Below are 15943 nucleotides of genomic sequence, written 5' to 3'. Positions count from 1 at the left end.
ACTCTATCTCAATTGGGGACAATAAGATGGGGAAAGGTGAGGTTCTGGCAGTCTGGAAGAAGTTTCTTTATGACATAGAGACAAGAAAATTGAGATGAGTCTACTCTGCTGTAGATTCCCTAAATGCTTTTGTGCTCTGTTTCAGTTCTATGGAAACTGAAAAAGGGCTTTGAGTAGTTCTAGTCAGTGTTGTCAAGCTCCATTCCTCCCAGTTCACAATGCCTCATCTTTTCCTTAGGGGATGAAGTCAAATAAACTCCCAGCCTGAAAGATGTTTTTGTTTGTTTGTTGTTTGTTTTTTTTGTTTTTGGCGGTACGCGGGCCTCTCATTGTTGTGGCCTCTCCCGTTCGGAGCACAGGCTCCGGACGCGCAGGCTCAGCGGCCATGGCTCATGGGCCTAGCTGCTCCGCGGCATGTGGGATCTTCCCGGACCGGGGCACGAATCCGTGTCCCCTGCATCGGCAGGCGGACTCTCAACCACTGGGCCACCAGGGAAGCCCTGAAAGAGGTTTTAATACTACTTAACTAGTATAATGAAGGCACATCCCACCAGGTGTTACAGAATATATAAAATTAACCATTCTTGGACCTCACAGAAAGAAGACTTACATCTCATAAACACTATTTTCCCTCAACTTTTTATTCATTCCTTCTCCAGTTGCATCCTGAAATAGACTTTCAATACACCTCAGGCCTGGATTACTACCACAGCTTCTCCGACTGCCATCAGTCAGCCTATAGGTTAACTTTCTTTCAACATTCCTTTGTCGTTTCCTATCACATTGTACCAAAACTCTTCTGCCTAGCTTTAAGGCTATCATTTGGCTCATCCTTCCTATCCAACTTTATTTTGTACTATTTCCCAAATAGCAGGTCCCCTTCCCCTAGGATAACTGAAATTCATTTGCTCTTTCTTAGGGAAAAGTTGAAGAAACAAGGAAAAGAAAAACAGACACTGAAATCCCTAACAGCAAAAGTTTATTTACAATTGTAGTTAAGGAATATTTTTAATGCATGCTGAGAAAACAGTAATATTCCAAACATTTAGGTTACTCTCTGGTAAAGAATACAAGATGACGCTGGGAAAGGCTTTGGCATACACAACAACTGGAACCAGGTTAACAGAACACCTGCACTATTAGAACGTTGTTATCAGAACACTTATATATCACCTATTTATATGTCACACCAACTTCATAAACAGCTCATCTTCTAACTCCTCACTGGCTATTTGAGTAAATAGCATTCAAGGTTAAACATTAAGACTGGGGAGTAGGGAAGAAATACAGAAGTGATAAGCATCACAACATTTCAGAGCCTATATATACTAATACAACATTAAGATTAAGAAACAGTATTCCAATTTTTTTCTGAAACAGCATTTGGCAATGTTTTAGCGCATAAGAAGACACTGCTTTGGTCCATCCACTCTTTCCAGCTTTTCAAAGTGTTTCCTGGCATTGCGGATATTGATCAGAGTAGCTGCAGAAGCTGAGGGTGGGGTAGGGAAGATAACCAACAGACTAAGTACAAGCAGCCAAAGGAATAATTGACTAGTAAAAACAAACAAAAGAGAGCCAAATCCCTCAATGTATGTCACAGAGAACATAAGTACCAAGTTAACCAGAGTTTAATTTTTCTGAATAAATAAAAGACTTAGTTTATATTCTAAACATAGTATTTTCAAAATAAATTTTCAAACTCTTTTGGTTTGGAGCTAATAGTAAAAAAGAATATTATCTTATGTTGTATTCTAATATTAACCTAAGATAGATAACTTAAGAGATAATTTAAACTTCTGGGAGCATCCTGGAAATACTGCTAGAACCTTTATTTCAATGGTTGTGATGGATATGGCTATTATGGCATGGAAGCACCAAATATCTCTCTTTATGCTCATAACAGAAATATGGGAGTATGGTACTTAGGAATATACAATGACATATAAAATGGTTCAACATTTAATAGTTCAGAGCTTAGATTGACTAGTCTTTTAAAAATCTACCCCACATGGAGCGTAAGTCATACATTTGGGTTCTTTTTCTTTAAAATCCTTAGATGTAGTAACTATACATAAGTAATTTTTAAAGTTCCCATGAATAAGATATAATACCCTAGAGTCTAAATTATCTTTAAGTTTCAAAATAGGTCTATTAAATAAAAAGTATTTACTACTAGTACTAAATTTTTTTTCATTGTGGTAAAATGCACATAAAATGAAATTTACCATTTTAACCATTTTCAAATGTATAGGTCAGTGGCATTAAGTACATTTACAGTGTTGTGCACTACTAAATAGCTTTTCAGTATCTTTAATAATATACTACCTTTAGGGAAATTAGTTTAAAAAATACGTGGCTTTGAACCTATGTCGGCTAAGTTTAAACTTACGAATGGATGGATCAGACATCACAACCATCACATAAGTGTTGGATGTAAAGATGTCAATGAAAGCAGCGAAGTTAGAGTTCCTGACTTCCATGCTCTGGAAAGAGGCAGCCAGCTTGCTATAGGAGAAAGGAGAAAAGTGAATAAAGAACGTAAAATAATAGAAACATAAGACATTCTTATTTTTCACGTTAAATATTTTCATAGCATTATATCTCAATCCACCACCTCATTAAGACAGTTAATCACTACACTTTGCTTTCCAAGGAAACTCTAATGACAAATTTAACACGTGCTGGAAAGTGACTTAGAAAGTGGATTAGGACTTGATACTGACTGTGCAATGAAAAGTGGGCTTAGACCTAGATTCATATTAAAAATCATGTTACCAAAGATTTCTCTAATATTTAAGAAGTTTATTCAGTTGAAATTTCCCTATCATTGAGATTAATAACTGTATCTTTTGAATGTTAGTTATGCTGAAATTCTAGAAATGATCCCATTTCTTTGAAAATAAAAAGGGTAATGATATTTATATGCCATTTGCTATTTCTTCTTAAAAATGTTAGAATAAACATGCCAGAAAGTCTCAAAGTGTGCTATGACATAAAAGGGAAACAATTACACTTATTCTATTGTCTGGGCATCAAAGTTTTACCAGGATAAGAATTTTGATTATTAAATCTTTACTAGGTTATGATGTTCAGCCATTCCTTCTTCCTATATTCACAATGCTAAGATTCAAATTGTATTTAAACAAAGCTGAGACAATATGATCAGATATTTCTAGACTCTCTACTTTGTACCATTCTTGAATCAGTCCCTCACTATTTTAATTACCGTAGCTTTATAGTAAATCTTGGTATTTGGTAGGGTAAATTCTCCTTTCTTGTTTTTCAAAACTCTCTTGGACATTTTCTGTTTATTTTTTTCCCAAATAGTATCAAACATCTTGAAGGGGTACTCTGCTTAGATATTTTTCATATGCTTCTTCTGCATCAGTTGACTTTGCATTAAAGATGTCTTTCACTTCTGTCAACTGTAGGCTCCCTTAGAGTTTAGCTTTATTTTTAATATAAAGAAGAATATAGAAGTGCAGTCTACTATAGTTATTTGAACCTCTCAAAAAATGACAATTTGTTCCAGAGATAAATACATCACATAAGATCTCTTACCTGCAGCTCAGCTTAAATTGCTTAATAATGTTGCTGATTTTCTCAAATCTGTGGACATCACGCTGTTCTTTACATTGATAGTGAGAAATCACCTATGAAAAAGAGCAATGCCCTTTAAATTCATGCAGTGTTGTCATATCACCCTCTACTACTCTTCAAGGCAATACATTTGTCAGTCTCTTGGTCACCCGGATTTTCAGGGTAGACTTGGCACCTGGCTTTACTGCCTCTATTCCTCTGTCCCATATCCTGTTAACATCTGCATAATTTCAACATCCCTACGGATGACCCATCCAGTACTGTTTGGTTATAATTTTATTAGAGCATTTAAGTATTGTATTATCTATTTTGGTTCATTGCTGTCCTTTCTCACTTACTTTAATCATTAAATATTCATCTTATTTCAATATGATGGTCTTTGATTCAAAAAAAGAACAAATCAAAAAGGAAAAATAAAAATTCTTAGCTGTTTTTTAAAAAATATTTAATTTATTTATTTGTTTATTTATTTTGGTTGTGTCGGGTCTTAATTGCAGGCACACAGGATCTTCGTTAAGGCATGTGGGATCTTTTCGCTGTGGCATGCAGGCTCTTCGTTGCGGCACTCAGGCTTCTCTCTATTTGTGGCACGTAGGCTCCAGGGTGTGTGGGCTCTGTAGTTTGCAGCATGCGGGCTCTCTAGTTGAGGTGTGCAAGATCAGTAGTTGTGGTGCACAGGCTTAGTTGTCCCGTGGCACGTGGGATCTTAGTTCCCCGACCAGGGACTGAACCTGCATCCCCTGCACTGGAAGGTGGATTCTTTACCACTGGACCACCAGGGAAGTCCCTCTTAGCTGTTGCTGAGGTGTACTTAATGTATTTAATTTTAATGAAGTCTATAACCAAGTGGGTTTTGGTATCATATTTAAAAATCTTAACTGAACGATTCTGACCTCTGAGGATTTACTATTTATAAATGAACCTATTCATGATGGACACCAATGCCAGCTGAAAATACTTCCCCTCACACTTTCAGATTAATAAAACCACACAAGTATTTCCCATAGGCTGATGTAAAGTTTCTAGTAGGAAGCAAAACTGAGTCATTTGCCAGAAGAAAATTCACAGGGCAATTCCCTGAAACCATGTGAAAATTTCAAAACATAATTCCTAGACCAATGGTGGAATAGGTTCCTGTTGATTGACTTCAAGAGCTATAGTGAAAATGGTCAATCACAATGAAACTTAGTCCTCAAGAGAAAGCAAAAGCTACTTGTTACTGCCAGTGAAAAACAGAGTTTATATTAGGTTAACCTCTATGATCATGTGTGGTAGATGTGGCAGGAGAATACTGCTGAAGCAGGATTCTACCATGCCACATGTCTCAAGATAGACAGAAGAGCTCACCTGCTTGTTGCTATTACCACTAGCAGGAAAGACAGGGCTCAGGGTAGTGAACTTCCAAGCAAGTGATCCCTGCCTATGGGCTGAGGCAGAAAGACACTCTAGTTAGGACTCCTTGCCTCAGCTGTACCAGTTAGCAGGAAGGATGACTCCCAAATATGCTACCATTAAAAATAATGTTTCCACAAAGGAAGGAGAAAAAAATTGCACTTTGAATTCTCTGCCCTCTGTTGGCTGCAGTAGCAAAAGAAATCAATGTTAAACAGTTTGCCAACTGTATGCTAAACTTTGGGCTAGGGCTTAATGTTACCTTGTCCCATTTTAATCCACACAATAAACCTATGATATAGATATTATTATCTCCATTTTATAAAAGGGGAACCAAACTCAGAGAGATTAAGATATGTGTCTACCATATATATGCTGTCTACAAGAGACCAACTTCAGATCTAGGGCTACATACAGACTGAAAGTAAGAGGATGGAAAAATGCATTCCATGCAAACAGAAATCAAAAGAAAGCTAGAGTAGCAATACTCATATTAGACAAAATAGTTTAAAGAATGTTACAAGAGACAAAAAAGGACACTACATAATAATCAAGGGATCAGTCCAAGAAGAAGACATAACAATTGTAAATATATATGAACCCAACATAGGAGCACCACAATATATAAGGCAAATACTAACAGGCATAGAAAGAAAAGTCGACAGTAACACAATCATACTGGGGGACTTTAACACCCAGTGTCCATCAATGGAAAGATCATTCAGACAGAAAATCAGTAAGGAAACACAGGCCTTAAATGACACTCTAGGCTAGATGGACTTAATTGATATTTAGAGCATTCCATCCAAGAGCAGCAGAATACACATTCTTCTCAAGTACACATGGAACATTCTCCAGAATTGATCACATGCTGGGCCACATAGCAAGCCTCAGTAAATTTAAGAAAACTGAAATCATATCAAGCATCTTTCCCAAACACAACACTATGAGATTAGAACTCAACTACAAGAAAAAAACTGTAAAATGCACAAACACATGGAGGCTAAACAATATGCTACATAACAACCAATGGATCACTGAAGAAATCAAAGAAATCAGAAAGTACATAGAGACAAATGAAAATGAAAGCATGAGGATCCAAAACCTATGCAGTACCCCAAAAACAGTTCTAGGAGGGAAATTTACAGCAACACAATCTTGCCTCAGGAAACAAAAAAAATCTCAAATAAACAACCTAAACTTACACCTAAAGCAACTAAAAAAAGAAGAACAAACAAAACACAAAGTTAATAGAAGGAAAGAAACCATAAAGATCTGAGCAGAAATAAATGAAATAGAGAGAAAGAAAACAACGGAAATGATGAATGAAACTAAAAGCTGGTCCTTTGAAAAGATAAACAAAATGGATAAACCTTTAGACAGACTTATCAAGGAAAAAAGGGAGAGGACTCAAATCAATACAATTAGGAATGAAAAAGGAGATGCTACAACAGACACCACAGAAATACAAAGGATCATGAGAGATTACTACAAACAACTATATGCCAATAAAATGGACAACCTAGAAGAAATGGACAAATTCTTAGAAAGGTACAATCTCCCAAGACTGAACCAGAAAGAAACAAAAAATATGAACAGATCAATTACAAGAATGAAATTGAAACTCGGATTAAAAAACTCCCAACAAACCAAAGTCCAGGACCTGATGGCTTCACACATGAATTCTATCAAACATTTAGATAACACCTATCCTTCTGAAACTATTCCAAAAAACTGCAGAGGAAGGAACACTTGCAAACTCATTCTATGAGGTCACCATCACCCTGATAACCAAAACCAGACAAAGATACCACCAAAAAAGAAAACTGCATGCCAATGTCACTGGTGAACATAGATGCAAAAATAGCCCTCAACAAAACACTAGCAAACCGAATCCAACAATACATTAAATGGATCAGACCCAATGATCAAGTGGGATTTATCCCAGGGATGAAAGGACTTTTCAATATCCCCAAATCAATCGGTGTGATACACCACAGCAACAAACTGAAGAATAAAAACCATATGATCACCTCAATAGATGCAGAAAAAGCTCTTAAAAAAATTCAACACCCATGTATGATAAAAGCTCTCCAGAAAGTGGGCACAGAGAAAATTTACCTCAACATAATAAAGGCTATATATGACAAACCTACACCTAACATCATACTCAGTGGTGAAAAGCTGAAAGCATTTCCTCTAAGATCAGGAACAAGACAAGGATATCCACTCTCACCACTTTTACTGAACATAGTTTTGGAAGTCCTAGCCATGGCAATCAGAAAAGAAAAAGAAATAAAAGGAATCCAAATTGGAAAAGAAGTAAAACAGTCTCTGTCTGCAGATGACATGATACTACTATATGCAGGAAATCCTAAAGATGCTACCAGAAAACTACTAGAACTCATCAATGAATTTGGTAAAGTTGTAGGATGCAAAATTAATACACAGAAATCTCTTGCATTTCTATACACTAACAATGAAAAATCAGAAAGAGAAATTAAAGAAACAATCCCATTTACCAGTGCAGCAAAAAGAATAAAATACCTAGAAATAAACCTACCTAAGGAGGTGAAAGACCTGTACTTCAAAAAACTATAAGATACTGATGAAAGAAATCAAAGATGACAGAAACAGACAGAAAGAAATACCATGTTTTTGGATTAGAAGAATCAATATTGTCAAAATGACTATACTACCCAAGACAATCTACATATTCAATGCAATCCCTATCAAATTACCAAGGGCATTTTTCACAGAACTAGAACAAAAAATCTTAAAATTTGTATGGAGACACAAAGACCCTGAATAGCCAAAGCAATCTTGAGAAAGAAAAACGGAACTGGAGGAATCAGGCTCCATGACTTCAGACTATACTACAAAGCTAAAGTCATCAGAACAGTATGGAACTGGCACAAAACCAGAAATATAGATCAATGGAATAGGATAGAAAGCCCAGAAAGAAACCCACACACCATGGTCAATTAACCTATGACAATGAAGGCAAGACTATATGATGGAGAAAAGACAGTCTCTTCAATAAATAGTGCTGGGAAAACTGGACAGCTACATGTAAAAAATATGAACATTCTTTAATACCATACACAAAAGTAAACTCAAAATGGATTACAGACCTAAATGTAAGACTGGATACTCTAAACTCTTAGAGGAAAACATAGGCAGAACACTCTGACATAAATTGCAGCACGATCTTTTTCAATCCACGTCTAGAGTAATGGAAATTAAAAAACAAAAAAAACAAAAAACAAATGGGACTTAATTAAACTCAAAAGCTTTTGCACAGCAAAGGAAACCATAAAGAAAGTGCAAAGACAACCCATAAAATTGGAGAAAATATTTGCAAATGATGTAGCAGACAAGGGATTAATCTCCAAAATTTACAAACAACTCATGTGGCTCAGTATGAAAAAAAAACAAACAACCCAATAAAAAAAATGGGCAGAAGACCTAAATAGACATTTCTCGAAAGAAGACATACAGATGGCCAGGAGGCATGTGAAAAGATGCTCAGCATTAGTAATTATTATAGAAATGCAAATCAAAAATACAATGAGGTACTACCTCACACCAGTCAGAACGGCCATCATCAAAAAGTCTACAAACAATAAATTCTGGAGAGGGTGTGGAGAAAAGGGAACCCTCTTGCACTGTTGGTGGGAATGAAATTGGTACAGCCACTGTGGAGAACAGTATGGAGGTGCCTTAAAAAACTAAAATTAGAGCTACCATATGATCCAGGAATCCCACTCCTGGGCATATATCTGGAGAAAAACATGGCTTGAAAGGATACATGCACCCCAATGTTCATTTCAGCCCCGTTTACAACAGCCAAGACATGGAAGCAACCTAAATGTCCATCAACAGATGAATGGATAAAGAAGATGTGGTACATATATACAATGGAATATTACTCAGCCATTAAAAAGAATGAAATAATGCCATTTGCAGCAACATGGATGGACCTGGGGATTATCATACTAAGTGAAGTAAGTCAGACAAAGAAAGACAAATATCATATGATATTGCTTATATGTGGAATCCAAGAGAAATGATACAAATGAACTTGTTTACAAGACAGAAACAGACTCACAGACTGAGAGAAGGAACTTGTGGTTGCCAGGGGCGAAGGGTGGGGGTAGGGATAGATTGGGAGTTTGGGATTGAGATGTACACACTTCTATATTTAGAATAGATGGCCAACAGGGACCTACTGTACGGCATGGGGAACTCTGTTCAATATTATGTAATAACCTAAATGAGAAAAGAATTTGAAAAAGGATACATGTGTATGTAAAAAACAAAAAAAGCAATAAATGTGTTTAAAATCATGAAGCACTGGTAGAGCTCAGAAACCAATTACTTACTGTGAGCTGCTCTTAGAGCTATATTTATTAAGCTGATCAGCAATTACTTAAGCAGTGCTTTGTGACAGCTCAAGCCAATTTTTATTAGTTATTTAAAAATTTTACTTATAAATATAATATTGGGTTTTGCATACCCCCTCATGGCCAAATACACAGTAGGTGCTAATATCATCGTTAAGCCGAATTTATAAGAAAAATAAAAATACCAACATACCTCTTTGCCCTTTCACCTCCCCATCTGAACTCTTAGCTACGTCACTGAGTTGACCATTACATCTCTTCCATGTTAAAAGCTTTAAACTCAAAGAAAAATACCCATCATTTCATAATAAAAGTCAATAGGAAATAGGAATTCTTTAACACAAATGAACAATTATTCACAAAAATAATCTAAACTCTATAGTAAGGCTTACCTGCAAACATCTAAGTTTTACTAATTACTAAAGATCCATGCACCAACGAACTTCTTTCAAGTTACTTGCTGACAATACTACTTTACAAATAAGGCTATGCATGGTGAAGTAATGACAAGAGGGAAAAAGGTTCTTTCTGAAAGTGGCAACATATTCTCCATTGCTGAATAGAAGAAGGTGAGTGTGAAGTACATCTGCAGAGCAGAAAGTTCTCACCAGAAAAGTGGCTCTCTCAAATAGAAGCACTTCATCAGCCTCAATAATTTCAGCAAAATTCCTTAGGTTCATTTCCAGCTGCTGAACATTGGGAATCAGCTGATAAACAATGCTGGACCAAGCCTAACAGAACAGAAGCACAGTGTAATATTACTAACAGGTAGCCAGTCCCAGATCTTTGCAAATGAGTAAGTATACTATAACATACCGACAGCAAAATATGGTGATAATTGAGTCCCAAACAAATTCTGGCAACAAGTATAACACAAACGAAGTGAGAAAATGAAGATAATATTTGATTTTTATCCTTCAGTTGGATTTTTTAAAGTTTCAAACACTTTTGTAAAATACTTCTTTCCATTGATAATTAAAAATAAACAAATATTTTATTCTATCATATTACCTTAGGGAAGTTGAAAACTCTGATATACTGGGCTAAAGAACTTCTAATCCAGCCATTCAAACAGATATGTAAGTCCAATAGTGTAGATTGCTCTAAAGATCAGAACCTAATAATGCTATATTTAACATACATCTAAGAATCAATTTTATGAAAATATCAGAGCCACATAGAAAAATGGCCCCTCCCCTCAATGGGATAACATACAATAGAAATTACAAGAGAAATTAGTGGCATTATCATTCCAAAAGGCTTACTGTCAGCTTTATAAATTATTGATCCAATTGAATTAAAAACAGTCCACTGTGTGTTTGCCTAAAAATAACTTCATCCAGAGGAGTATGACTAAAATAAGGAGTTGAAATTAACCACACCCTCCCTCTATTCTCTTAAGGCTCTGTTATTTGAATTTTCATTATAATATTTCTTTCAATTTTGCGCCAATTTGTCTGGTAAGGTGTACAATGTTCTTCTCTCCCCTACTAGAGGGCAGGAACCTGGTCTTAGCCATCTGTGCGTCCAACAGCATCAAGCAGATTGCAATGAGTGCTTTTAGAATAAAACTTAATATAAAAATTTATGTCAGCTCTATGCAACATTGATGTAAGAGAGAGTAGAGCCATGTCTCTGTTCCAATTAGTTTTATTACTTAGGCATGGGGGTTCAGGTTCCAAGTTCCCAGGTCGGTGTTAATGTCACTGCTGAATTTACCTTGGAGAAGGCACCAAAGCTAACCACAGCAGAGACATTGTCACTCACAGCAGTGTTGTGATTAGCCAATTGTCTTTGGTCGTGTTATGTATTGCCATCCTTCACACCGCAGTTGGTTCTTATCAGTGCGTCATGTCCATCCTTATTCACGGTTACCTGTTCTATGGGAATAAGGCTTTGAGAGAAATTCGGCCCAAATTAATCTAGAACAGTATTTCCTAGATAGGTATCTCAAAATGATCTGTTATTAGAGCGAGGCTGGGTCAACATATTGGGGAAAAAATGAATTAGTTAAAAAAATAAATCAGTGACTATGTTTAAAGTCCTATTGTTTTTCTCCTTGGCAAATCAGGTTTCTGTGCTTTTGGTTGTAGATACTTGTCAGATGGAGTTGATACTGAGGCTGTAGCTACAAGTCACAGAGAAGGATGCTTTCCTACCCAGACTTGTCAATGGATACCAGAAGCAGTCTGACCACAGGAGGACCCAAAAGGAGCCAGTCTTTCAAATCACTAAATCAGTGAGAAAGGGAGGAAGCAGGATAAGGAGCCTATGTGCCAATAAGGTAATTTCAGCTTCATCCATAACACAGCTATTGTTTGTAACCTCTACAACTACTACAAGCAGTGTAGCATCCATTCCACCAATGGGAACAATCTCTCTGGTTGAAAGAATGCTAGTCTCTAATTTGGCATGAAAGTTGAAGCTATCATACTCTAGAAATAACATATCCCATTCTAAGACTCCCTTCTCCAATCTCTCCCCTAAATATTGTTCTTCTATTGCCATCCAAACTTAGGCAGACTAGCTTATATCCTGTAGAGGTACCTGAATATTAGATACAATTCCAGTCAGCACTGAGACCACAACAGGTCAAAATGGATGATGGTCAGTGAACCTCTACTGTCATGAAGATCTGTATCAAATTAATCAGGACCAAACTGGGTTAATTCAGTGTGATCTGGTAGGTATGTCAACCCAATCTAAGATCAAAACCAAAATTTCTTAAGGTTAAATTGGGTATTTTTCAAACAATTTATTGTAGATTATTTCTTCTTTTGGTTCAACACATCTAGATGGCTATGAAAGAGTTTAAAATCTTTTAGTTTTGATAATACCCTTCTAGCTTTTTTCCATGCTCTTTAAATGAGAGAACTCAGGGAAACATACACACCTTATAGAGAGTTTCATCCCAGATAGATGTTCGGAAGCAAGAACATTCCAATGGGCGAGACAAACGCCTCAGATCTTCTTCTCGCTCTTTAAAAATCTGAAGTAAATAGACCAACATACTGATCAGCATATAACTAACAGCTCTCCTCTCTCACTGCAAGATCTGAGGTGTAATATTTTAGCATATTTTAAAGAGGGGCATTTCATTTTTCCTCAGAGGAATTTTTAAATGTGTACGTTACTTTACAGACTAGGATGACAGAAATGATTTCAAGTCAGGTCTACAAAGTACAATGGCTACTAGAATTCTTCAGGACTGTGCTGCTTGTTTTGAGTACTCACTGAGAATACTATGCTGGAAAATAAAATTTACCATACAGAGGAATCTTAATAAAATATACCTAACATTCCAAATAATCCAATCTGGGTCATTTTTAAGATATGCATACCAATATCAAGATTTTATAAATCAAAATACTTCAACTTTTTGTAGATATCTTACTCTCATACACACATGCATACACATATATTATTTCTGTATGGCCTGTATTTATTTGGCTACATAGATATAACAACACCTTACACACAAATATCTATTCTTCTTGGCTATGTATCTATCTATATATGTGCCCATATATACATGGAAAAATATCTATTTATACAAATATAAACACATACACAGATATTTTCCAGGACTGGGTGGGCTTATAGTGAGTGCACTGTTCACACTGTGATGGATAATTTTATGCAACCACTAGGTTAGGCCACAATACCCATTTGGTTAAACACCAATTTAGATGTTGCTATGAAGGTATTTTTTAGATGAGATTAATATTTAAATCAGTGGATGGATTTTTAGTAAAGCAGATCCCCCTCCATAATATGGGTAAGCTTTATATAACCAGTTGAAGGCCTTAAGAGAAAAAGACTGCCATTCCCCAGGAAGAGGGAATTCTGCCTTCCAGACTGCCTTCTGACTCAAGCTGCAACAAGGGTATCTAGCCTATCAGTCTGCCCTGTAGATTTCGGACTTGCCAGCCTCCACAATCATATGAGTCAATTCCTTAAAATTAATCAGTCTCTTATTCTCACTCTCTCTCTCTCTCTCTCTCTCTCTCCACACACACACACACACACACAAACACACACTTCTTATTGGTTCTGTTTCTCTGAGGAACCCTGACTAATACACACACATAGAGGGAAACACCTATCTTGCTTGAAATTGATATTCAGGGAAGCACCCTAGCCATTTTATTCCAAAACCTCCAAGTCTGAAAGTTTAATGAAATAGAGTATACTTTTCTTAATTAAGCTTAAAATCCCACAAAGAACATTAATGTATCTTTGGGGATATTTACATAAGCATTTAGAAAACAATATGTTGATCACTAAAAATTACAAGTAATTTAAAAATCCATAAGGAGGTCATTTATTGGAATGCTCTAAATTTTTCTGTTGCAAATTGGGCCAGGGAAACAAAACAAAAAACAGTAATAATAACAAACCCCTCACAAGCTCAAGATCAAGCTACATAAAGAATTTTCTGCTGAATTAAAACAGAATTGATATTTAGTGAGAGGGAGAAGGAATTTAAAAGAATACTCAAAAGTCCTTTTCAGAGTCAAATACGGAACCCTGTCAAGTGGTTTCTGAAAGCCTGTAAGCTAACCTAGAAACACCAAAACATACTCAAATACTGGAACACTGAAGGCAATCCTGTTACTAATTACAGGAAAAAAAAGTATTCCTGACCACAGTTATTACCCAAAAATTCTTAAGTTATTACCAAAAAATTCTTAAGTTATAGGGGATCCTTAGACTCCTAGGTTCCAACCCAAAGAGGAACTGTATTCTTCTACATCACCAGTATATTCTAAAACTGCTTTCCTCAACTTTAGCCTTGGAAATAGAGGATCTTCTCTTTCAGCTTAGACTTTAAAATCCAATCCTCTTATTTTATATGGAGCAAACTAAAGCTAGACTCTATTTGTGACTTGCCAGTCCTGGGGTCTCATAGCTAGCTAGGGGTTTGCCCTTTCTACTGTGTCTTTTCTTGTTTAAATTTATGTGTACTAACTCCCATGCCAGAAAAGAAGATAAATATACCATATCAGTGCAATTATGAGGGCCTTGGCATTGTGCCTAACACAGTATAGTTGGCATTTGAATTGGTGCATACCAGTTTCCTAGGTCAACCTAGTGACAGCTATGACCTTTCTTTATCTCACCCCTGGTGGGTCTTCTAGCCTTGACAATAACTGCCTGCTCTGAAGGACAGTAAAACAGTGGTATCAAATATATTTTAAAAGTACATAAAGCTGCTTAGTGATAACACACAGTCAGGATCCTTTCCTAAATTTGAAAATTATTTGCTAAATGAACATTATATTTCCCTTACCATGGAACATTTGTTTATGTGTTTTTTTGTTTGTTTTTGTTTTTTTTGCGGTACGCAGGCCTCTCACTGCTGTGGCCTCTCCCGTTGCAGAGCACAGGCTCCGGACACGCAGGCTCAGCGGCCATGGCTCACCGGCCCAGCCGCTCCACGGCATGTGGGATCCTCCAGGACCGGGACACAAACCCGCGTTCCCTGCATCGGCAGGCGGACTCCCAATCACTGCGCCACCAGGGAAGCCCCAAAGCTTTTTTTTTTTTTTTTTTTTTTTTTTTTGCGGTATGTGGGCCTCTCACTGTTGTGGCCTCTCCCGTTGCAGAGCACAGGCTCTGGATGCGCAGGCTCAGCGGCCATGGCTCATGGGCCTAGCCGCTCTGTGGCATGTGAGATCTTCCCGGACCGGGGCACGATCCCGTGTCCCCTGCATCGGCAGGTGGACTCTCAACCACTGCATCACCAGGGAAGCCCTGTTTATAAGTGTTTTTAAAAACAAATGTCAACTTTATTTTGAAAGCTTATGCTGAGATTTTTTTTCCTAAAAAAGAATGGTACAAATTTACCTATATCTCTACAGAAGTCTACAAAGTATGTCACTTATTTGGTGCACCACCATTCTATTTCTTACCAGGTCTCGTTGATCCTCCTGTACCAGATCCATTTTATGCACCAAGCAAAAGATTTTGGCATCTGGAGAATTCTGCAGAATGGCCTCCAGGCATGACTGGTAATAGTGCATGTCCTTTTCCAGTTCGCGGCTTTCCACATCAAAGACATAAATCAGAACCTCCACATTACGGAAGATGTTGTCTCGTTGGCTGGTGAAATAATTTTCCATGAAGGTGTCCTGTCTAGTAGGAAAAAAAATCTAGGTAATAAGCAAGTCATCACTTAATCACTCCTATTTACGATCTATTTTTGTTGGCTTAAGCCAACAGTGTGAAAGATAATCCTAAAGCTTCAAATTAAAGGGAAAATGATAGCAAATTAGGATGGCCTCACCTTCTTACTTCTTAAGCACATCTAGTGCCACCTTTTGCTCCTCTCCTTGTGTTCCAAATATACTTTGACCTTCCCTCAGTTCTAGTGGCCCATGGTCTATCCACCGAGAGGCCTTTACACATGCTTTTCACTCTGTCTCACATGCTATCCCCTTACTTTTATACATAATTAACTCCTACTTGTTCCACTGGATTTCAGTTCAATTCATACTTACTCACAGAAACTATCCTTGACCTCACTGACTTGGGCAAAT

General features: G+C 36.9%; 1 protein-coding gene across 3 annotated transcripts in view; it reads right to left on the bottom strand.

Annotated features, from left to right (window-relative positions):
* Positions 1-955: 955 nt before the first annotated feature.
* The window catches only part of RRAGB (Ras related GTP binding B), a 50792-nt gene continuing 35804 nt past the window's right edge, over positions 956-15943 (bottom strand). For 2 of the 3 annotated variants that reach the window (XM_065900408.1, XM_065900406.1), the window contains 6 exons: positions 15317-15539; positions 12295-12390; positions 10010-10132; positions 3565-3656; positions 2393-2508; positions 956-1492 (listed from right to left, as the gene is read on the bottom strand). In XM_065900408.1, coding sequence (XP_065756480.1) covers positions 1395-1492; positions 2393-2508; positions 3565-3656; positions 10010-10132; positions 12295-12390; positions 15317-15539 — 748 coding nt within the window. In that variant the 3' untranslated portion in view covers positions 956-1394. The remainder of the gene's footprint in view (positions 1493-2392; positions 2509-3564; positions 3657-10009; positions 10133-12294; positions 12391-15316; positions 15540-15943) is intronic. The other variant, XM_065900407.1, reaches the window with a different exon arrangement.

This window comes from Phocoena phocoena, chromosome X, assembly GCF_963924675.1.
Source record: "Phocoena phocoena chromosome X, mPhoPho1.1, whole genome shotgun sequence".
Taxonomy (NCBI): domain Eukaryota; kingdom Metazoa; phylum Chordata; class Mammalia; order Artiodactyla; family Phocoenidae; genus Phocoena; species Phocoena phocoena.
The sequence above is the reverse complement of the archived record's forward strand: the minus strand, read 5'-3'. Positions and strand labels throughout refer to the sequence as shown.